Raw genomic sequence first — 22,294 nt, 5'->3', positions numbered from 1 at the left:
AGGCAAACCTGGTCTGGCACTGACAGTCAGCTGACAGAGGGAACAGAGGAGAGTCCCAAAGAGGAAAAAAAAAGAAGCTTTTTCAGCCGCAGTCGTTTTCCTCTTGTACAATTCATTTTTGAAAAATCAATCAAAAAAAGTCCCAACTTCCCACTTCCACTTCAAAACCTAAAAAAAAGGTTCTTCAAAAAGTTTAGGAACTGTTTTGCAATTACAACTCAAATACAGCACCAGATAAGGATATTTTCAGAGGTTCTGTTCTATTCAGATAATCAAAACAAATATTATAATTTTTAATCATAGTGGCAGACATCTAAGGAATGTTCAAGTTATAGGATATGACGCTGGAAAAGTCTTCACCGTAAACATTATAACCTACTTTAGGTCCGACTAATAGGATTATGTGTAGCGTCTCATCTTAAACTAATCATCAAAGCAGATTCCAGAAAGCCTAAAATACATTTAAAAATATTTAAACTGTGAAAATGTATTTTGAAAATGTGGGTAGATACCTTGAAACGCGTCCACCAAATCTTTACTGGTCAGGGCTTTAAAGTGGGCGTTGCTTATCGGCCCGTCTTTTGTGCAAAACAAGTCGCCAAAAGACTTGTTTTGCACAAAGACTTTTTATCATCTCTAGATGATAAAAAGTTATGTCTGCAGCCAGATCATTATTATTATCATCATTATCATTATTATTACTATTATTGTTGTTGTTATGGGTTTTGTTTTGTTTTTTTATCTCCCGGGAACTATCCGCTGATGTGTACACTAATGTCAGCCCGGACGGAAGTGCTGGTGCACAGTACACCATAACCATTGTTTAGTTAGCGTAAAAACTGAAAGGCGCGTAGGTTTTAGTAATTTTTTTTCCTGATACCGCTTCTTTACTTTGTATCTTAGGTTTTGGATAGTTATAATGTAATTTTGGTTAAATGGCAGCTGGAACATTTCATTCGTTTGCCGTAGCGTTACATAATGCTAATGTAAATTAGCCGAAAAACTAGCCAACATTAGCTAACAGTTCGGATGTTACCATATGTCCCTTCTTCTTTATCTTTACTGACGGCGCCTGTGTATTTGGTTGTTCTAGCTAAATACGCCTCAGCGACGACAACGCAGTGGAAACCGTCAGTGGGAGCATTGCAGCGGACTTCTGTTTTCATATTTGGGATCTGTAAGCGGTGAGCATGCCTACTGTGGTGTTAATGGACGTGTCTCTGTCCATGACACGACCAGTGTCATTGGATGGCATCGAAGAGTTTCAGAGGAAGAACCTGGCTGTCCACGGACTCAATATGTTGTTTGAACACATGGCCTCAAACTACCGCTTGGAGTTCACGTCGCTGATGGCCTTTTCTTCCCTGTGGGAACTCCTGGTACCTTTCACCAGAGACTACAATGCATTGCAGGTAAAGTGTGCTCATGTGACATATCTGTCTGAAAAGTCAAAGTATATTTTGTTTCCTTGAAAAGCGGTCTGATTTTGGGATTACCGTATGTTTTTTTTCCTGCACAGGAGGCTCTGAGCAACCTGGAAGACTATGACAAAACCTGTGTTGAAGCAGCTCTAAATGGAGTTAGTAATGTAGTACAGCAGGAGTGGGGTAGTGCCTGCCCCTGTCAGGTATTTGGCTAACACTTTATTCAGTATCGCCACACCTCTGTATTTATTGGATTTATTTATTGCTTATTATTGGTCGAATAGCTTTCCTGCAGTGATCTGAACCATATGTTCATATACTGAGTTATGTTTATGTACTTCTTCCATATGTCCTGTAGGTGGTGCTGGTTACTGATGGATCCCTTGGTATTGGGAAGGGGTCTTTACGCCACTCCCTCCAAACACTGAAACAACGTGGGGATGACAAGAAATTTCCTCTTCCTTTCCCTTTTCCTACCAAACTGTTCATCATGTGTATTGCCAATGCAGAGGAGGTATTGAGCCATCCTTACAGTCACATGATACCAGAAGCAGCTATCAAAAACACAATTCAGGGTCATATTGCCTGTGTTAGACACCTGTAAATCACACATTTCTGTGAACATTTTAGGATGACAGCAGTATGACAGTTGCTTTCTACCTTCACAGACTCAAACTATAGTTTTCCAGCACATAAAACATTTTGGCTTCCAACAAAGAGGCTGTCACTTCACAAAGCTGTTATTTAAAAAATAAATTTGAATACATTTTATTTTTCAAATAGCAAAAAAATAACATAAAATGTATAAACTTATAAGTATAAGTGAAATAGCACAGTCTTTTTGTGTTGACTATATGCACACTAATCATGGTTATAAATAGTTACCAACTTTGAGTCGGGGAAAACCCTGCATGTTATTAAATATCAGGTATTCATCAAATCACTTTTATTGTCACATCACATGTGCAGGTACACTGGTACAGTACATGTGAGTGAAATGTTTATCGTCATGAAATTTGTAGATGAGGTGACCTTTGATTAAAGGTTTAAGATGATTTCTCTGTCAGCATTTCAGAATCGACAGACAAAAATTTGCTATAGATAACCTCACAGCACTTATCAGTTAAAGTTTTTGTGCTATTGTATCCCAAGTGCCCGGGAAGTTTCTCATGGAGATTTTTTTTAGGAGGGGGACCACACCTCATTCACTCCCTGTCATATGACTATTGTATGGCTACTTCCTTCACTCAGGTTCTTAGTTCTCATTTTCATACATGGGAATCTGCGAGGCCCAGGAGCAACCACCAGTCTTCCCCATACCACAGTCTCAGCCCTAGATCTATATTTATTCCATCTGTCAGTACCTTTCAGGAAGCATGATCAGTCTAATTGAGAATGTGGAAATTGCCATTAAATTGCAAATATGTAAAAGTTTAACTTAATCTAGCTAAATAGCCCAGCTTTGAAAAATTAGACCCACTGTCTTGTGTAATTTCAGTTACAGATGACTGATGCCATGGACAACCTGGAGGAATTACTTTGCCTTAGTGGAGGGGATGGGCAAATCTTTACTATGGAGGGACCGCTTTGCATGAAGAGTGTACAGACCATGTTTGGGTACTACTGTAACTGTTTAGATTATTCACAAAAAACATTTTAACCTCTTTCATATGTTTAGTAAGGGCATCTTTGGTCATATTCTATATCTGCATGTCCCCAGGAAGCTGATCGATCTTGTATACTCTCCCTTCCACGCGGTTTTGCACTGTGGGAATCTATCCTCAGATGTTCAGGTCTTCCCTCGACCTGAGCCTGTCGTGATGGATGAAGAGGTGGAGCCTATGCCCCGGACTGTTAGTACAGGTACTGGCTTCAGATTTTATGATTAGTTTAATTTAAGGAGGTCATGAAACATTACATGCATAAAAGCTAATTTACATCATGGAACCCTACTTTAAAAAACTGACATAGATGTAACTGTGAAGCAGGATTTAAGAAATAAGTGCTGAAGTTTTATTCTGTCAGTACGGACCATGACAACATGTGGTTGGCTGGTGGCAGCTAGTAGACTTACATTATTTTACGTTAGCTAACTAGTGAGAGAATCAATAACTCTAAGGAAAATAAAGACACTAAAACTGAAAATCCGTTTAAGGGGATCATTTTTGTGCTGGGCTAAGAAACTTAGCTGATTGCATGAGCTGATTGTGCCGCACAGTACAGCTGGTTAGAGGAGGAAAAATCAGTTTCTGACTTCATTCTGTCGGTCTGGTGATTCAAACAGTCTGTCCTCTACACTGTTCTTATTTAAGTAAACTTTAAGCACTTCTTTCACAGACAGTGTTACATCTATGTCAGTTTTTGAGAGCAGACCTCCACGATGTAAACTGGCCTTTATATGTTTAGTGTTTCGTATCCTCTTTAAATTCTTCATTTTTTTTAAACAAATCTTTCTCTTGTATGCCTTTCAGATTTGGAGATTGTGGGTTTCATTGAAATTGCTGACATTGCAAGTCCTCCTGTCATATCCAGACACTTGGTATTACCTATTGCTGTAAACAAAGGTTGGTTTTAATACTTTTGCTATGTTCCAGTTATAGAGAAATGCGGATTGGTGACATATTAGCTTTGCAGCTTGTGCACATCTCCTCGTATTTAGATGTAAACACCCAAATGTTCAAGCAGCTTTATGTTAACTCACTTAAGAAAGAAAGAAAAAAGAACTTTAGAGTTTGCTGTTGCAGAACAAATCAATTTTAGTAAATAAGGTTGATAACGAACGAATCAGGAAATGCCTCTGACTATAAGAAACCAACAAAATAGGAAGGAAGAGCAAAGCTGCTGGGAAATCCCTTGAGGTTCGAGCTTCCTTTATTTGTCATGCACACTAATTTATTTCAGTACTTCTTTAAAAAATTGCTCTCATTCTGTAATGTAAAAGATTAAAACTAACATTAATAGAAGAGATGAGAAAAACGTAAGTAAAATTGTCTAACACAGTCTAACAGCAGAAATGAAAACAAGTATTTTTTTCTGATTAATAAAGAATAGCAAATATTTATGATTTAGTTTATTATGTGTACTTGGTTTTAGATGTGGATGAAGTTGGTACGGGAACCACAGATGAGCTTGAGGAGGAACCTTCTGCCAGTCAGATGGCAGGCAAAAGTCCCAATTTTTGTGTACTTTTACATGGAAGTCTGAAGGTTGAAGGCATGGTGGCGCTGGTCCAGCTGGGGTGAGATGCAGCAGAGCTGTTATATAAACTCTTTTATATTAACCTGCACCATAAAGACTGCTATATTATGCAAACAAATTGTATATGTAGTTTGCTTTTTTGCCCCTCAGGCCGGAGTGGTACGGCATGTTGTACTCCCAGGCAGACAGCAAGAAGAAATCAAACTTGATGATGTCTCTTTTTGATCCCGGTCCGGAGCCTCTGCCCTGGCTGGGCAAGATATCACATTTGGGACCAATCTCAGGTGACTTTTTGTTTTTTTAATCTCTCCACCATGCCAAGTTTCATTGCAGATGAGGGTCAAATGAGCAAATATGAAGAGTTCTGTGTTTACAAAAGATTATATGGGGTTTCTAAGTGCACTGTCTTTAAATTTTTTTTTCTTTTTCCCCCCAGTGGCTTAAATTAATCCGGAAACCATTTTAGGGATATTCTGAAACTCTGTTTTTTATTTAACATGTGACACAATGACCCATGCACAAGTATTCCTAAAGAACAACAGACTGTGGACACGATCAAGTAGTTAATACTTCACCTGGGTTTCTCACGTGTCTCATGATGCAGTGTATTGACTGACCTCACTATGTTGTCCCGTGACCTTTCTCATGTCACAGAAGCGGCTGATAATCCCTACGGAGAGGATGACAGTAAAAGTCCATTTCCTGTACAACCACAGGTGAAACGTAGCTATGCCCAGAATGTGACCGTGTGGATTAAGGCCAGTGGACTACAGGTGAAGTAAAATTACTGCGTGAGAGTATTTTTCTCTTGAAAGTTTGGAGAAAAGACAAACATTTCATACATTTCTGTCAGTGATAAATTTATCTAATTATATTCTTTTAATGAACTGCTTTCTGTTTTTAAAAAACCCCAGAAAGCGATTAATTTCTGACATTTCTGTGTAAGAAGAAGAAAAAAAGGCTTATTTGCGAAATTGTCAAAATAGCTTCAGATTAATTTCTTGCAATTGACTAATGAGTTACTTGGCTTCTCAGAGGCTGCTCTGTTCACTGCCTCTACAGTGGGCTCAGCAAGTCTCTACTTTGTTTGAACTCTCTTCAGCAGAGCTTGGTTAATATTTATTGAAATTCTTGTTCCTGTGATTAATAATTACTCCAGGAATTTCTGGTATTTGATTTTGTCAATATTGTCGCCATCAAACAAATATTGATTCTTCAGGTCAGTCCAAGTCTGTCGTTCAGAGTAATCTTTACATGACCAACTATGTAATCTTATATTAGTGAATCTTAAAAAAACAAAGGAAAATGTCATCAAAAGGCTTTTCGTTTTTGTAGTTTATTCAATAATCATTACACACGAAGTGAAATATTTCCTAAAAATATGACGAAATATTTACTATTTGATATAAATCTTGAGGCTTGTGGTTTATAGCTCATTTAAAAACGGAAATCCAGTGTCTCAGATTATTAAAATGCTTCCTAAGTTTAATCAAAAAAAGATTGACAATAAAGAAATGTCCACCTACTGTAAAGTTCATGTAAACACTCAGCACTTAGTTTGAGTGCTTTTATTATTTATCAAGGCGGCGTGGCATGGAGATGATCTGCACTGAAGCCCAGGTTGCTTTGATAGATAGATGGCCGATAGTGCAGCTTGTCTGTGTTTCTCATCTTCCTGACATTATCTCACAGATTCTCTTTGGCATTTAGATCAGATTAGTTGGCTATAGTCATGCACAGTAATAACATTGTCAGCAAACCATTTGCTCATAGATTTAGCAATGTGTGCTTACTCCTGCTGAAAAAGGGAAATCTGCATCTCACTGAAGCTTATCAGAAGATCTGCGCATAGAGTACTCTAAAATCATCTTGTAGATGGCTGTTAACTCTGTACTTAACAAAACGGTGAACCAACAATTTCCAATACAGATCAACTAATAAATATTCTACTAATTGAGATACTGGATTTCAGGTTTTCAAGCCGTAATCACTAAAACTAATATAAAAACATTTCATTGGTCAAAACATTTAAGGGGCCTTTTGATTCATTGACTCGTTTTTTATGCTGTCATTGTACAGACTGATGTCCAGAAGATCCTGAGGAATGCCAGGAAACTGCCAGATAAAACTCAGACCTTCTATAAGGTAAGATTAGCTGGAGTGGCTCTAAACTATAATTTTTAAAGCTATGTTTGTTTTTTTCCAAAAATGAAATGTTATATTTTCATTTTGATTCTGACAGGAGCTGAACCGTCTACGTAAGGCTGCTTTGGCTTTTGGTTTCTGGGAGCTCCTGAAGGGAGTTGCCGATCTGCTGGAGAGAGAGTGCACCATGCTGCCAGACTCGGCACATCCTGATGCTGCTTTCCAGCTCTCCCACGCTGCACAGCAGCTTAAATTGGCCAGCACTGGTGACTCCCAGTATGCTGCTTTTGATCACAACATTGTTCCCATGCACACGGATTTCTCAAGTTGAGCCGCATCCGAATTTGTATGAATGAACTCAAAATATCATAGGCTCCGCCTGCGTGGACCAATGTGCTGCAGTGTTGCATACACCCTGTAAAGACGTTCACGGGATTATTTTACGAAGTCATCTTTGGGATTCAGTGTTGTTTTGTTTTTATAAATGTTCCTTTGTAGGAATCTTTTGACACAATAACCACATTAAAATTAGGTTTTTATTCATTGTCAAATAACTGCCACATTTACAGAACAGAGTAAACAGCTATTAATGTTGGCATTCGTAATTCAAGTGCAAATAATAAAAAAGCAGCCAGAAAAAACCTGTTACAATTTAACATTGCTCCTTGAAGGTTGTTGTTGAGCACAATGGACACTTTTTTTTTTTTTAAGCAGTCTGGTTATTTGTCCCTGAGCTTTGTGGAATGGCTTGGAATTGTGAAATTATAACCAAGAGCTTATCATGTGGAATGATGACTTGTTTTCTTTATACATATGGCAGTGACTGAATATGAAATGATAACAGGGTTTTCTTATCAGTGCTTCTCAAAATAGCGCTGCGTGGGAGAAAAACAAGACTAAGAGCGGGGGGGGGGGGGGGGGGGGCACTATCACACAGGTGCTATGGAAATGTACCGGTATGTGTGTGCAAACTTGGTCACCAATAAGTTTGCTCGATGCAGTATTTCTGTACTCATTGCACATCTATTGTGTTAATAATAGCCATAAAGGAAGTCATTTTAGTTTTTATATGGACAGGCTGTCAAAAATTGAGTTGATAATAAATTTGACATAAGGATGATGATTATTAAAAACAAAGGTCGAGGAATAAGCAGGCAGCAAAGGTGTTCAAGGAATGCTGTTGGTGTTGAGTCTCAATTTGCTTTCCTCTTTTTGGTCCGGAAGCGCCTCTTCCTCTGCTTGTAAAGGTGGCTAAAGTTGATAAAAAGTCCTTTTGTGGGGGGGGAGGGGGAACCAAGATTAATATCAGAGCAGCAGTGGTTAAGTTAGAATATATGTGTCATGTGAGAGACAGTTCATGTGGGGACTTACCCAAAAACATAAGAACAAGATAAATGTACAGGAAGTAAGAGAAGCTGACAGAGGTGCCAATCACTTTAGTCAGAGGAATGCTGAAGAGGTTAGATTCATCAAAGATGGGGATGGACTGGATCACTGCAAGAGCTACGTGGGATTGAGAGATAAGAGTATATATAATAGAGTCTATAAACATGTTTGCATGTTTTTTATATCAAATTTTGTTTAAAAAAAAAAAAGCCTACCTTCAGCTAAAACACCTAGTGGATACAGTGGCATCCAGACAGTATACCGCAGCCAAGTGAGGGTTTTCCACTCTGTATTGAAACAGCCCAGCATGTAAAAGGGATACCTGAAAAAGGATGAGCATGTTGGTTAAGGAAAAAAAAAGTCATGCTCCAAATAAAATTACAAAGTTGCATCCACAGTTACACATTCTTATAAAATTATAGCTCAGATGCAACTGCTACTTGCCTGTTTCAAGGCTGAAATGTGAATAAAATCTAACAAAAAACTGTAACTGTTCCAAACATTTGCAAAGCTCTAAATCTTATCCAATTTTAGTTTTAAATACAACTGGCTAAAGCTGTACTATATATCACTAGATGACTGTTTACTGTAGACAGTAGGAAAATGCATACTTGCCTAAAAATCTCAATAGCACTCCACAGATAGAAAACAAAGAACACAACTGGCTTGTGGTGCATTTCCTCCAGACTACCAAAAATGATGAAGAGGATAAAATTCCTTCCGACCACCTAGTGCACAAACAAAAGATGTGTATTGGTGCTCAATCTGTAACTTTAGGAAACTTGAACTCAGGCAAAAAAAAAAAAAAAAAAAAAAAACCCATCCCATACCTGTATAAGAGTTGGTATAACACCTGTCTTGACTACACCAAAAGCAGCATTCAGGACCTCTACTAATGCCAGGATCTGGCAGAAGAACATCACATCCGAAATTGTGTGAAATGTGTCATAGAGGGAATCTGAAAAGAGTTTTGAACGGACATGTTTTAACCAGTTTTCTGTGAAGTAAGTGACACTTTCAGCTTCTCCTGTGTAATATATTTTCACACCTATGCCAATGATAAACAGGCGCACTGTCATGTTGATAAAGATCCATGAAAAACCAAGAAACTGGACCAGGTTGTACACAATCAAGAACACAGTTTTCAGGCTGACGAACCCTGAAATATTTCAAAGAAATTGGAAAATTGTATCAGCAGTTTTCCCTTCAAAGCCATCTGATAAAACAGAATGTTCAAGTGCAATATATTATCTGCACCCACCTTCTTCTTTTTGTCTTGAAGCCTTCAGCCTGTTCTTTTTCTCCTCCTTTTAAAAGTATTTAAAAAATGAAAATAGTACAGTCTTTAATCAATTATTTTAGTCATACTGACATTTTTTAATCTTTATCTGCGAGTGTCATCTAGTAACAATTGTCAAATGCCAAGTTGTACTCTTACCTTTTCTCTGATTTCCATCTCAGCGTCTGACTCGTCCAGCCAGCGATCAAAGTCCGGTGCCAGGAAGACAGGTTTACGCTCCCGGAGAGTCAGCCTTTCCCACCAACCTCGCTGTATTTTGTGCACTGTAATGTTCACCTGCCGCTGTGTGGACTTGTAGCTGACCTACAGGTTCACGCAATGAGCACAAACAGGAAAACCAAAGAAAGGAAAGGAAAAGATTTAAGAGCAATCTTAAAGTTATTCTGTCTATAGATATATTTCTGATCCCACAAGATAAATTATAGAATTACTCAGCATACCTGTGGCTTTACTGGTAAGAGGAAGTCCAAGCTGAACTTGTACTCATTTTGTCCTTTTGCACCATGCCCCTGGGCTACAAACAGGATATCACAAATGAAATGCCACAAAAATATTTTTAAAAATATGTCTTTAATCACCAAATGCAAATGAAATCCGTGAATCCATGTCACCTGAAAAGTGAAGGACATTTTCATCCACGTGGACGTCAATATTCTGCAAAAACACAGGCAAAGGATAAGCATACTTCCTCGCTAGATCAAGAATTTTTTTACTTCCTGTTAACAGAAACCCGAAACAAAGATATTAATCTTATGTTACATATTACCGTGACAAACTATATTGCAAAACACATAGGATATTTAATTACCAGGTAAAATAAGTGGTTAAAAAGTCTCTAACCTGAATCTTCTGTTACATGATCAGAAATAGAGTTAAGTGCTATAAAAAGAAGAAGAAAACGAGTGCTGAGAAGCCCTCCTGTAGCATGTAGTATGGGATGATGTGATATCTACAGGTGTAACAACACCTGTCCCTCACACATAACCCCACGAGCGCCGCGTGAACAATGCTACCACCCCCACCCACCCCGCCTTCCGAGTAGTTCCAACGGGTATTTTTAGGACTTTTCACCCATGTGATTAACTGTTAACACGAATATTCTTAAAATCAACAGGTTTTAAAAACAGGTTCGAACAGGTTGTGTGGCTTTAGACGTACTACATAATGAACGAAGGACCTCAACAGAGAGCTTTGTATGGATCAGTTATCAGATAAGAGATCTCAGTTCTCATACAGTATGCAAATAGTACAGCTATCCAGCAGGATAACGTTTACAGGAACCTTTCGTCTGTATTTGCATTGCTTCCCATTTACCATCAGAGGCTCAAACACAAGGCTTAAAAAAAAAAAGAAAAAAAAAAAGTCAGAACCATGCTAAAGCGTTTTGCCCGTGACAAGCAACTGCAGGAGGTACTCTCACCTGAACATCTGTCAGCTCAACTCGCAGGTAAATGTCTTCATGGCGTTGAGCCCAATAAACAAGAGGTGTGAGTGCCATTATTGCGTTTTTGATCAGTTTTTTTTAATCGGGCAAACAATGAATGAACGCTCCACGCTTCATGCTAGCTGCCCTGGAAGGACTTTAGCAATTACCCAGAATATTCTTCGAACGTGCGCGCTCTCCACTGATCAGTGCTGAGACGCGCTCGTGCAGGAGGCACAAACGTTAGACGTGCTCTTCCCTGATTGGCTAAGTGAATATTTACGGAAGTGTCACAGGAACGCGACAGGTTGTCTAATTTTTCTTTTGGCAGTATGCTAACAGGCAGCAAGACGACCATATGTCAAGTTTAAAAACTGATTTGTTGAAAACTTCCGGGACATTTAATGTCCTTGTTGGAGTGACAGGAAGCGTCGCAGCCTTGAAACTGCCTCTTTTGGTCTCCCAGCTTCTTGAACTCTCCGGGGTGAGTTGCTTCATATTAGTTAATGTTTGCATATCATGAATGTTTCTATTTTCCCCGTACATAGTTAGCAAATAATAGCACAAGCATCTATATACATTTATTGTTTATCTAAGTGGCATAATACGCATAAGCTCACCTTTACCGCAAGATGGGGATGTTAGGCAGCATCGCTACAAACGCAGTATATTCTAGTTATTAAATAAACAGAGCAAATCTGAGCCAGCAATATCTGCCTGTTAATTAAAAACCACAACGGTCGTCCATGAAAATAGAGAAAACGACATTTGAAGACGCAAATGTTAAACGGGGATAATATATGACAGTGTTGGTATTAGTGTGGGAAAGGTTTTGCAATATACTAAATAAAGTGTGTTAGGACTTTTGTAGTAAACAGGGTGATGAAGCTATGCGTTTGCATAGCAATGCAAATAGTTTTAAATTGTATGTGTAATAGCTAATACCTGTAGAGAGAAATATTTGGCCTGTCAAACTAAGAATAATTGCTTCATTTGAGTTTAACATGCGAGAATATGCATGGATGCACATCCCATGGAGCAGAGAGACATAATGCCCCAATCAGTCAATTTAATTTCCAACAAAATGATGTGGGATCACGGATGTCACTGGAAGCAGTAATGTCTTGTAAACATCATTCTTTTTTTAATTAAACAGTCAGTTGTAGGAAAATCTTCTCTGTAACAACTAGTATGACGTATTTATTTACTTGAGAAAGAATGAACACTTCACCTGCTCAAGCCCTGCTAATTATAAAACAATTGATGAATTAATTCAAGCATACTAGTGGTAGTGGTAGTTGTTTAAAAAAATACTCTATAATAATGTAAAAACTTAGAGTAAACAGAAATTCATACCTATGTAGACTCTATCTGCACTCACTTGCTACTTGGTTAGGTACACCAATTAAGCTGCTTTTTAATGCAAATATCTATTTAGCCAATCCCATGGCAGCAACTCAAGCATTTAGGCATGTAGACATGGTCAAGATTACCTGCTTAACTTCATCTGAACATCCGAATGGCAATGAAAGGTGATTTAAGTGACTTTGAACGTAGCATGTTTGTGGGCCGCAAACAGGTTGTTCTGAGTATTTCAGGAACTGCTGATCTACTGGTATTTTCCCACTCAATCATCTCTAGGGTTTACAGAGAATAGCCCAAAAAAGAGAAAATGTCCAGTGAATGGTAGCTTTCTGGGTGAAAATGCCTTTGTGACGTCCAGGGTTAGAGGAGAGTAATTCAAAATCCTCATGTTACAACCATGGTACTAGAAGAGTATCTCTCAATGCACAACTCATCGAACCTTAGCCAAAACCCCACCCTGTGCCATGCCTGTCAGCTAGACATTGAAAAATGAGGCTACAGTTCATACAGACTCACCAAAATTGGACAGAAGAAGTTTGGAAAAATGTTCAAATGGTAGGGTGGGAAATTGGTATAAAGATCATAAAACATGGATCCATCCCGCCATGTCTCAATTGTTCAGGCTGAAGGTGGTGTTATGTTGTGGGGGATATTGTCTTGGCACACTCCAGGCCTCTTAGTACATTTAAGTCATCATTTAAATATGTCTATCATTTATGACCACAGAGTACTCATCTTCTGATGGCTGCTTCCTGCAGGATAACATGCCATAAAGCTCAAATCATGTTAAACTGGTTTGTGAACATGACAGTGAATCCATTGTACACAAGTGGCTTTCAGGCATCCACAGTCATCAGATCTCAATTTTAAATGGGATGTGGTGGAAAAGGAAATTCATACTACTGATGTGTGTCTCCCTCCCTTTTCCCCTTATCTATCTATCTATCTATCTATCTATCTATCTATCTATCTATCTATCTATCTATCTATCTATCTATCTATCTATCTATCTATCTATCTATCTATCTATCTATCTATCTATCTATCTATTAGGGGTGCAACGATATTCGTATCGATATTGAACCGTTCGATACAGTGCTTTCGGTTCGGTACGCATATGTATCGAACAATACAACATTTGTAATTTATTTTATCAACTTTCCTTCTGACGATGCTGTCTGTGTTGAGCGCTCAGTGAATCTGCGTTCGACTACTCCGCCTAGGCTGCACTGTCGAGCGCAGATCCACTGAGCGCTCAACACAGACAGCATAGTCAGAAGGAAGAGCGCAGGGCAAGCTAGCGAGACAGAAGTTAAGCTCTCCTTGCAACATGGACCTCCCCCACTCTCATTCAGATCTGGCGTTTGGAATTATTTTGGTTTTCATGTGACGTATGACCCTGAAGGTAAGCGAGTCATGGACTAAAGTAAAACAGTATGTTGGATGTGCCATGCAATGCTCAATTACATAGGTGGGAACTAGTGTGTTAGCGCAGTTAGCTTGTTAACGTGTTGGCCGTCTAGCCCCATGCACAGGGCGATCGGCGGTAGCTCGTTAACGGAGATTTGCCGTGTTGTAGCGTTAAGGTCATTTCAACGAGATTAACCTGAAAGCACTAGTGGGAACACAACGAATATGACTGCACATTTACATCATCCTAGTGCAAAGACAAAAACAACAAGCATGCTACTAACTTTAGCCGAGTCATTTAGACAGCTGTTAGCACATGATTCTCCTTATGCTGCTGAGAATATAGCCCAGAAGAAGCGGATAGTATAGCTTTTATTTTGGAAAGAGGCATTTCTCTGTAATAAACTCTCTTTTCCAAAGATGAGTGATTCCTCAATCAGATACAGGGCTCGCAAAATCGCTAGCCCGACGTCCTGGGGCTAGCGATTTTTTTCAGACGGGCTACCCTGCCCGTCGGGCTATTGTAGGAAGGAAAAATCTATGTCAATGCTTTTGCATTCTTTCGGAAATGTAGCCGGGTAATTATGTCATTGGCATCGGTGAGCCACTGCCAATATGTGACATATTGAAGTCGCGTTTGAATTTGCTTGTTTTTTTGCTTTCACTTTGCAATCTCGCGAACTGTGTATAGAGAGTGACAGCACTGATTGGTGAGTGATGATAATTTGCGCACCAATTCCTCTGACATTGTCTTATCAATCGTTAGCTTACTATGCAAACATGACAAGTGAAATCTCCCGCAGCAAGCTTAAACATGTGAGAGGTTGATCGTGCAGAGAATCGCTGAGCATTATGTGAGTGCGTGTGTAAAAGCAGCAGGATATATATTGTAGCGGATCAGGGCTGTTCGGGGTTCTGTTTGTACAGTTATGTTTTGTTTATGTTGCCATAGTGACGGGTGACGCCCTCTCGCTGCGACGGTGTGTCCTTCCGGGGTCAGAGGGCGCCCTGTGTGGTGTTGTTGTTGTTGCTGTGCTGTTGCCGCGCTGAGCAGTTAGCTAGCGGCAGTGTTCTTCTGCAGATGTCAATAAACGGCTGTGCTCCCTGGCTAGCTCACGGGAAGCAAGACCAAACGATATCTCCGTCTCCTCCTTGTCTGAGCTCGCCACATTGGTGTCAGAAGTGGGATGATGGTGGCACCCCATGTTCTGACCCGAGTGACCGTGACCGGCCGGTGCGCCAAAAGAAGGCACCTGGACATTTGCATGACTTTGTGTGGGGTAATGGGGTCGTCGGGGACGACTGACCCCTTAGGTGGGGGCTATGTAGCGGGTCAGGGCTGTTCGGGGTTCTGTTTGTACAGTTATGTTTTGTTCATGTTGCCATAGTGACGGGTGACGCCCTCTCGCTGCGACGGTGTGTCCTTCCGGGGTCAGAGGGCGCCCTGTGTGGTGTTGTTGTTGTTGTTGCTGTGCTGTTGCCGCGCTGAGCAGTTAGCTAGCGGCAGTGTTCTTCTGCAGATGTCAATAAACGGCTGTGCTCCCTGGCTAGCTCACGGGAAGCAAGACCAAACGACACCTCCGTCTCCTCCTTGTCTGAGCTCGCCACATTGGTGTCAGAAGCGGGATGATGGTGGCACCCCATGTTCTGACCCGAGTGACTTTTACCCCGCCGGTCGTGACCGGCCGGTGCGCCAAAAGAAGGCACCTGGACATTTGCAGGACTTTGTGTGGGGTAATGGGGTCGTCGGGGACGACTGACCCCTTAGGTGGGGGCTATGTAGCGGGTCAGGGCTGTTCGGGGTTCTGTTTGTACAGTTATGTTTTGTTTATGTTGCCATAGTGACGGGTGACGCCCTCTCGCTGCGACGGTGTGTCCTTCCGGGGTCAGAGGGCGCCCTGTGTGGTGGTGTTGTTGTTGTTGCTGTGCTGTTGCCGCGCTGAGCAGTTAGCTAGCGGCAGTGTTCTTCTGCAGATGTCAATAAACGGCTGTGCTCCCTGGCTAGCTCACGGGAAGCAAGACCAAACGATACCTCCGTCTCCTTCTTGTCTGAGCTCGCCACAATATTTTAGTTCTGCTGAGCCAAATAAGACAGGTCAGGGTGAAGAAGTGACAGCCAAAGAAAAGCTTACCACAAAACGGAGAAGTTATGACAAATCAGACTATAAGGCAAAAAGAAAGTGCAGCTTTATGGTTTCATGGACAAAAGAATTTCTGTGGCTGCAATATGACAAGCGAAATAACCAGGGCTGCACATAAGTGGTCCGCAGGTGCGCATTCGCTGTCAAAATAAAAAATGGGCACAAGATAAGAAGTTGCAACGCGTGTTTGCATACATAAGATTTTAAGGAGGAGGACAGACATTTGTTTAGAACTCTTAAAGATGTCTAAGAAGCAAGCTCCTTTAAGCAATTACTGTAATGTTCCTCCACCTCCAAAGAAATGTCAGAAGGAGTCCGAACCACAAAAGAAGCGCGTATTCTCGGAAAAGTAGTTGCAGGAGGTGAGCTGGCTTCAAACAAATGATGAACGCACAGAGATGTGGTGCGGAATGTGCCGTGAAAATTTAATAAATGACAAATTAAAAAGGCATGAACATTTTTTTGTATCGAAAAAATATCGAACCGTGACACCAAAGTATCGAACCGAACCGTGAATTTTGTGTATTGTTGCACTCTATCTATCTATCTATCTATCTATCTATCTATCTATCTATCTATCTATCTATCTCTCTCTCTCTCTCTCTCTCTCTCTCTCTCTCTCTCTCGCTCTCTCTCTCTCCTGCAGTCACTGTCATTTATGTCATTTATGTTGTCATGCTGTAGGTGGATGTACGTGTAGTCACTACAGAGCATGCCAAGCACTTCTATAATTCTGCTGAGGTGTCAGTCAAAATCTACAGTGACGAGGATGAATGGGAGGTAATAACTAACTCGAGTATGATATTCTAATGTAGCCATTATTACACTGAAAAAATATATATATATATATATATATATATATATATATATATATATATATAGAAAAGACAAATTAACATGACATATATAATCAATATGAAGGTCAGCTTAGGCTCTTCAAATAAAATAGGTGAAGGAATACTGTACAGTGCCATACTGAGCAAAATGAAATGTGGTATGAGTTGCCCATTATTAACTTGAAAACACTGGAATTACTTGTGAGAATTCTGAGACATAAAAACACTGGTTTAACTTGTGCATTCCAGACAGAAGTGAAGATGTGACTGTGTAACTGGATGCATTTCAAACAGCATGTCTCTCATTTAGCTGTGGAAACAGAGATCTGATCCTGTGCTACACATTGAGCTAAGGCGTTGGGCAGATCTACTTGTCATTGCCCCTCTTGATGCCAACAGTCTTGGAAAGATTGCTAGTGGTATTTGTGATAATCTGCTGGTAAGAAGATGAAACACTAAAGATTTTGCAAATAATCATTTATTGCAGAATTTCTGTGAAATGATTTCCAGGTTTATGTGTATTTGTCATTTCAGACGTGTGTGGTAAGAGCCTGGGATACCAGTCGTCCTCTTCTCTTCTGCCCTGCAATGAACACAGCTATGTGGCTGCATCCTATTACAGCCCAGCAGGTATCCAGACTGAAAGAGTTTGGATATGTGGAAATCCCCTGCGTTGCCAAAAAGCTAGTGTGTGGAGATGAAGGTGAGTTTTAATATGAGGAGGAACTAAATATATTTAACCTTTGCTAATATTTACTCAGACTCTCAGATCGTTGGAAATTGAAAAAGGGTTGAAATTTACATATTTTACTTAGAACTTAGAATTATGCAACAGCAGACATCATATTCTCACATTTGTGAGCCTTACTCAAGTGAGTATCTTACAATTTCCTTAAAAAAAGACTGACATGATTATTATGGCTTTAAAATAGCTGGAGATTAATATTCACACATGCCATGGAGCCAGTGACTTATTTTACTACACCCATCTTGGACTTTGTCTTTATTTATTTATTTATTTATTTATTTATTATTACTGTAAACCCGTAACTGTATCTGTAGCTCATATATTTGCCATTATATATTTTTTATACTCCAGGTGTCTTCACCTGGAGTATAAAAACTCATGCACGTCTATATGATTGGACTACTTTTTGCAGTCAGGGGAAATTCCCCCCTGATGGCAGTTTAAAAAAAAATGCCTCTTTAAGGATGAATGTGGGTTACGTCCTCCTTTTATATATAGTATATAGCAGGAGCAAACACTACTTGAACTGCGCAGGCAAGAAACGTGACAGTAGTGAGTAAATCATATGACATCAGGGGTCCAAAGGTGAATAAGGAGAGTGGCATGTAACAGTGATTAGACCAGGTGACACACAGCATCACAGGCAGATAAAACAAGAGGTCAAATCTCACCTTTAAAAAAATAGTTTCCAAGGCTAGTTTTTCTACCTTCTTCCTTAACACAAATTCTCCTTCACCAGTTGTGTTGATTTCAGTGTCCTGTGGCTGTAAAAAGTACACTATGTACCAGCACACTGTGACTATTAGCTGCTATAGGTAAACAGACCTTATTCCAAATCACATGCCACATGCTTCCTTTTTTTCTGATAAGGTGACTTATCCCAAGGATGATTTTAGATTAAAGTGGCTCGTGAATTGCTCTTAATTACCAGGCACAGTAGCCAGCTGTGTGTGAGGTCATATCAACCTGCTCAGTGCTCACTGTTAAACTGTGTCACATAACTTGACATAGTAAGTTACCTACGAGAGGCATATTTTAGTTCCTTTCCAAAGACACTGTACTTAAGAGATAACTGTGGTACAAAGGGATTATCCAAGAACATCTAAAACTGCCTCCTTCCCTTTTTTGTATCAAGGACTTGTTTTTCATTCTGTCATGTGGCTAAGCAAAGTATTAAGAGACTTGGACAAACTATGTGAACATCTTACCAGTGTTTAGATTTACTAGGATGACATGGCATGTCTTACAATGCAGGTAGTTTCAAGAATAACCCAGCACTCAAACTCACCACAAGATAAAAATGAATAGGCCTTGATGGAAAATGCTACACGTATTTGACACCATTTTCTGTGGCTCTGGTAGAAGCTACTTTTTGTGTTGCGTGTGTTGTTGTGATCAACCATGCACTCTAAAGCAGTAGCTTTTATAGCACTGTTATAGCATAAATAGCAACCAAGTGAAATGTATAGATCGTACAAGTTCTAAAGTTGGCATCACATACTTGTAGTTCATGTGCTTTAAGACTTATGGTGCGATTTGTAAATGCAAAAACTTGTGTTGCATGGTCTATTTTTGTATAAGGTGCTACCATTTTATCTACTTAACTCTTCACAACTTCCGTTCATTTCATTTTTCTTCCCCGTTAATACAATTTGTTGTTTTTTGCTAACTGGAGCTTATCTCCTAAAATGCTTGGATGGCTAGATACCAATGCTGACAGCACTGCTGATACTTAGCGTTCATATTTAACATGCTGTGTGAGGCTGCTGCATCTGCTAAATCTATATCTGTAGCAGGTGTGTCGACTACTTTATTCTGAGAAATTATTTCTGGAAAAAACACTGTCCACAGCTGCAGTGTCCACCTTTAATATAACCTAGTATAAATAACTATAGTCCATGGTAAGTATTGATTATCCTGCTTCTAGTTACCCTAGGCTGCTGTTTATTAAGCTGTGTTTTCAGCTAAGTCAAAAGAAGTTTCCTATTAACATCCACTAAGAGTACAGGAAAGTATAAATAAGCATAGAAAGTGCTAATATAAGGAACTGAAAGTACTAATTTTAATGACTTAGTCTTATAGCAAGTGCAAAGAAAGTTGGACAGAAGACAAAAGGCTAGAAATAGATTCAGTGGGAACAACTTCCCTTCACAATGTTTTTCAAGGATATCTAACACTGGACTTTTTAATGTCATGTTTACGTCTTGGCTTTGTAAACCACTTTCTGTGTAGTGGAAAAGTAATGAAGTGTCACCTAGATTGTATAACTCAGTTTAAGACATTGATTGATACTATGTCAATTCATACAGTTGACCTTGGTACATTAATCTAATGACTAAAGTGTGCGTGTTAGTCCCCATAGGGAGATAGTTCCTCTGCATTTAACCCATTTACCCAGTGAAGCACAAACATGTGCAGATGTACACATGGATACAGTTAAAGCTTCAAAATTCTAATCAATTCATCTATTTTGGAGATGTACTGCATAAAGTGTTATAAAAGAATAAATAAAATGGTGGAGCTGTGCCTATGAGTTTTGTTGCTAATAGTGCTGTCTTTTTGATTCATCGGTTGGGTTTGGCTCAGATTTATATGCAAACAGCTTGAGTGTAGTGTAGTGTATTTATGAATGTGAAGAATGTGCATGAGCATTTGCATTGCAATCGTGTACATGTCTTCTTTGTATTTTCCTTCAGGCACTGACTGATTTATAGTTTTCTGCAGAAGACATTTGTATAGCTCATAATTCTTTGTTTTTCCATAGGTAAAGGTGCCATGGCAGAAGTATCGACAATTGTCAGTCTTGTCAAAGAGTATCTTCAGAAACCAGATGAGTCATCTTTGGAAGCATGAACGTCATATTGTACATCCAAGCAAACACAAAAGGTCAAAGAAAAACAAACACTATGCCTTGTTGTTGGATTTGTCAAACTGCCACGGTCCAACACACCCATGGTAAACTCATTTACTTGCTTTCACCTGTTTTACTTCATAAATTCACTTCTTAGAATGTGTGGGTGTCTCCAGAACATCATGACTGGCATCTCTCTAAATCCTCTTTTGGTATTGTTAAACCTGTTGGGGCACAGCAGCTTTACATTTCAAAGACGTGCATTGACTTTTTCAACATTAATTCCCATCATATCACCTCTGGAGCCTGATCATCCCAGAGGTTAAAAACAAAAAAGTTGGTAGTGTGAGACGTTAATTTTTAGCTGTCACCATCAGTTTTTTGAGGTACATTTTAAACAGTTTTGTGTTGTTTTTTTTGTATATTTATTTTGTTTAGATAGTAACACATTATTTGGTATCCCAAGTAACATAAAAGATAAGGTAGCAACAGCTGCATCTCTCAGAGATGACATGAAAGTGCGTTTTGTATTATGCATTTTTTCCTGACTTGAACAGACAGTTTGAGCCTGTTTACGATGTGCTCGACTTGTTTTTCCTGGAAAGGCTTTCCTCTGAATTTACCTTTGTTTATTCTTTTTGTTTAATGTTAGCTGACGTATTCAGATATAGATATAAGGATAATGAAAACTGCAACATGCCACATTACTGTTTGCTAAGTACCTCTCTAAATGAACATCTAATAATATACCTGTTAAAAAGGCCATATTTATACTCCAAGCTGTAAAATGTGTGATTATACATTTTGTTTATTTGCTAAAGGAACTGAAATTGTTGTCATTATCAAAGGTAAAGAGACAAAAGTGCAACAAGTTAAAATTTCAGTCATGTATTCCCATCAGATTCATGAAAGCCGTTGTAATTTGGGGTTTTCTATGGGTTTTAATTAGTTCTTTGAAGTGTCCTTTTTCCAGGATCGATTATTGAGCATAATCAATCATATCAGACATACAGGATGTGCCTTTAATGACTTAAAAAAAAACAAAACAAGAATTGGGTGCATGATCATTTCTAACTCTGGTTGTTTTCCTTTTAAGCATAGTCCACACATTTTCATTAGGGTCGGGGAAGGTGATTCCTGAAGCTTGCTTTATCTATTCCAAAACCAGGTTTAGTTTTTGGATTGTTGTCCTGTCCAGCTCTTGATTTGAGAAAAAGTTGGCGAATTTGGAGGTAGTCCTCCTCCTTTAATATTCTGCCAGTATTGCTGGAAGCAAAACAGCCCCAGAGCATGCTGCTACCACCACCATGCTTGACAGTTGCTACAGTGTTTGTCCATTTGAAAGCCACACCTGTGCTCCTCCAAACATACCTCTTTATTGTCTCAATCTTTGTCACATCTTTGACCATAAAACTTTTTTCCAGAAGGCTTGTTCACATGTGGACAGCTGCAAATATCAGTCGAGCTTAAAGGTGTTGCTTTTGGAGGAGGAGCGTCTTTCTTGGTTGGCACCCTCTCAGTCACTAAAAGTTGTAATCAGTCGCTAATGACGAGTTATTAGACCTTGGCTTTGTCGACCTAAGACACTGTAGAACCTTCAGCACCAATTATTAAAAAATGTAAGTAAGTGCATGTATATGTTTGAGCCTGCATTTATATTTTGACCCTGTCAAATCCAAAATGAATTCTTGTTTTTTTGTTTTTTAAAGTCACTGAAGATGAATGGTGAACAATCATTCCACTCTGGGAATTTTTAAAATAATAAAAAGCCCAAAATTACCATGACATTCATGCCCATGGTGTGTATATGTAAGCTTGGTTGTTCATATGTGTGTGTATATAAAATAAATGATAAAATATAATGCTGATTCAGACTGCACTTCTCTGTTCTGGGCTCTGTATGATATTAGTGAGAGATCCTTTAGATGGTCATATGGGGAACCATGACAAAAGGAAAAATATAGAATTGCAAATGAGTATAAAAGCATTGCATGAAACAAAAAGTCATTAAATCCATGTTCTGGCCATGTCATACATTATAGCAGGGGTGTCAAACTCAAATACACA

At 39.3% G+C, this 22,294-nt stretch overlaps 3 protein-coding genes across 7 annotated transcripts; 2 read left to right on the top strand and 1 right to left on the bottom strand.

Annotated features, from left to right (window-relative positions):
• The first annotated feature begins 669 nt into the window (after positions 1 to 669).
• ints14 (integrator complex subunit 14) lies at positions 670 to 7,533 on the top strand. Of its 2 annotated transcripts, none has more exons than XM_085412285.1 (12): positions 670 to 846; positions 1,094 to 1,412; positions 1,520 to 1,627; positions 1,783 to 1,938; positions 2,923 to 3,041; positions 3,145 to 3,287; positions 3,896 to 3,988; positions 4,518 to 4,662; positions 4,773 to 4,906; positions 5,277 to 5,395; positions 6,702 to 6,767; positions 6,865 to 7,533. In XM_085412285.1, exons 2-12 carry the CDS (start codon positions 1,191 to 1,193, stop codon positions 7,096 to 7,098), a joined length of 1,539 nt encoding a protein of 512 aa, XP_085268411.1. In that variant the 5' UTR covers positions 670 to 846; positions 1,094 to 1,190; the 3' UTR covers positions 7,099 to 7,533. The 2 variants fall into 2 exon arrangements, with proteins under 2 accessions (XP_085268411.1, XP_085268410.1); XM_085412284.1 differs by having other exon boundaries at positions 670 to 850.
• On the bottom strand, positions 7,290 to 11,083 carry hacd3 (3-hydroxyacyl-CoA dehydratase 3). 2 transcript variants are annotated; one of them, XM_085412286.1, is made up of 11 exons: positions 10,874 to 11,081; positions 10,065 to 10,107; positions 9,894 to 9,967; positions 9,592 to 9,756; positions 9,415 to 9,460; positions 9,202 to 9,312; positions 8,984 to 9,111; positions 8,769 to 8,881; positions 8,369 to 8,475; positions 8,139 to 8,270; positions 7,290 to 8,037 (listed from the first exon to the last, which is right to left on the bottom strand). In XM_085412286.1, the coding sequence occupies exons 1-11, from the start codon at positions 10,949 to 10,951 to the stop codon at positions 7,961 to 7,963; spliced, it is 1,074 nt and encodes a 357-aa protein (XP_085268412.1). In that variant the 5' UTR covers positions 10,952 to 11,081; the 3' UTR covers positions 7,290 to 7,960. The 2 variants fall into 2 exon arrangements, with proteins under 2 accessions (XP_085268412.1, XP_085268413.1); XM_085412287.1 differs by lacking the exon at positions 9,202 to 9,312 and having other exon boundaries at positions 10,874 to 11,083.
• Positions 11,084 to 11,142: 59 nt separating this feature from the next.
• Positions 11,143 to 22,089, top strand: ppcdc (phosphopantothenoylcysteine decarboxylase). 3 transcript variants are annotated; one of them, XM_085412291.1, is made up of 6 exons: positions 11,220 to 11,360; positions 13,338 to 13,646; positions 16,477 to 16,572; positions 16,939 to 17,067; positions 17,163 to 17,331; positions 20,141 to 22,089. In XM_085412291.1, exons 2-6 carry the CDS (start codon positions 13,635 to 13,637, stop codon positions 20,227 to 20,229), a joined length of 495 nt encoding a protein of 164 aa, XP_085268417.1. In that variant the 5' UTR covers positions 11,220 to 11,360; positions 13,338 to 13,634; the 3' UTR covers positions 20,230 to 22,089. The 3 variants fall into 3 exon arrangements, with proteins under 3 accessions (XP_085268416.1, XP_085268415.1, XP_085268417.1); XM_085412289.1 differs by lacking the exon at positions 13,338 to 13,646 and having other exon boundaries at positions 11,144 to 11,360; XM_085412290.1 differs by lacking the exons at positions 13,338 to 13,646; positions 16,477 to 16,572 and having other exon boundaries at positions 11,143 to 11,360.
• Positions 22,090 to 22,294: the final 205 nt, after the last annotated feature.

This window comes from Rhamphochromis longiceps, linkage group LG7 (assembly GCF_057381845.1).
Source record: "Rhamphochromis longiceps isolate RC_006_pf linkage group LG7, R_longiceps_female_GT1.1, whole genome shotgun sequence".
NCBI classification, from domain to species: Eukaryota; Metazoa; Chordata; class Actinopteri; order Cichliformes; family Cichlidae; genus Rhamphochromis; species Rhamphochromis longiceps.
The sequence above is the reverse complement of the archived record's forward strand: the minus strand, read 5'-3'. Positions and strand labels throughout refer to the sequence as shown.

Bases quoted from the DNA above. Each gene is read 5' to 3' on its own strand.
- ppcdc (XM_085412289.1), top strand. From the start codon at position 11,235: ATGTCAAGTTTAAAAACTGATTTGTTGAAAACTTCCGGGACATTTAAT. The intron at 16,573-16,938 runs GTAATAACTAAC...TCTCTCATTTAG, and splicing joins GTGACGAGGATGAATGGGAG to CTGTGGAAACAGAGATCTGA. The intron at 17,332-20,140 runs GTGAGTTTTAAT...GTTTTTCCATAG, and splicing joins GCTAGTGTGTGGAGATGAAG to GTAAAGGTGCCATGGCAGAA.
- hacd3 (XM_085412286.1), bottom strand. From the start codon at position 10,951: ATGGCACTCACACCTCTTGTTTATTGGGCTCAACGCCATGAAGACATT. The intron at 8,476-8,768 runs GCAAGTATGCAT...ATCCTTTTTCAG, and splicing joins AGTGCTATTGAGATTTTTAG to GTATCCCTTTTACATGCTGG. The intron at 8,271-8,368 runs GTAGGCTTTTTT...AATCCCACGTAG, and splicing joins ACTAGGTGTTTTAGCTGAAG to CTCTTGCAGTGATCCAGTCC.
- ints14 (XM_085412285.1), top strand. From the start codon at position 1,191: ATGCCTACTGTGGTGTTAATGGACGTGTCTCTGTCCATGACACGACCA. The intron at 1,939-2,922 runs GTATTGAGCCAT...GTGTAATTTCAG, and splicing joins GTATTGCCAATGCAGAGGAG to TTACAGATGACTGATGCCAT. The intron at 4,907-5,276 runs GTGACTTTTTGT...CTCATGTCACAG, and splicing joins ACATTTGGGACCAATCTCAG to AAGCGGCTGATAATCCCTAC.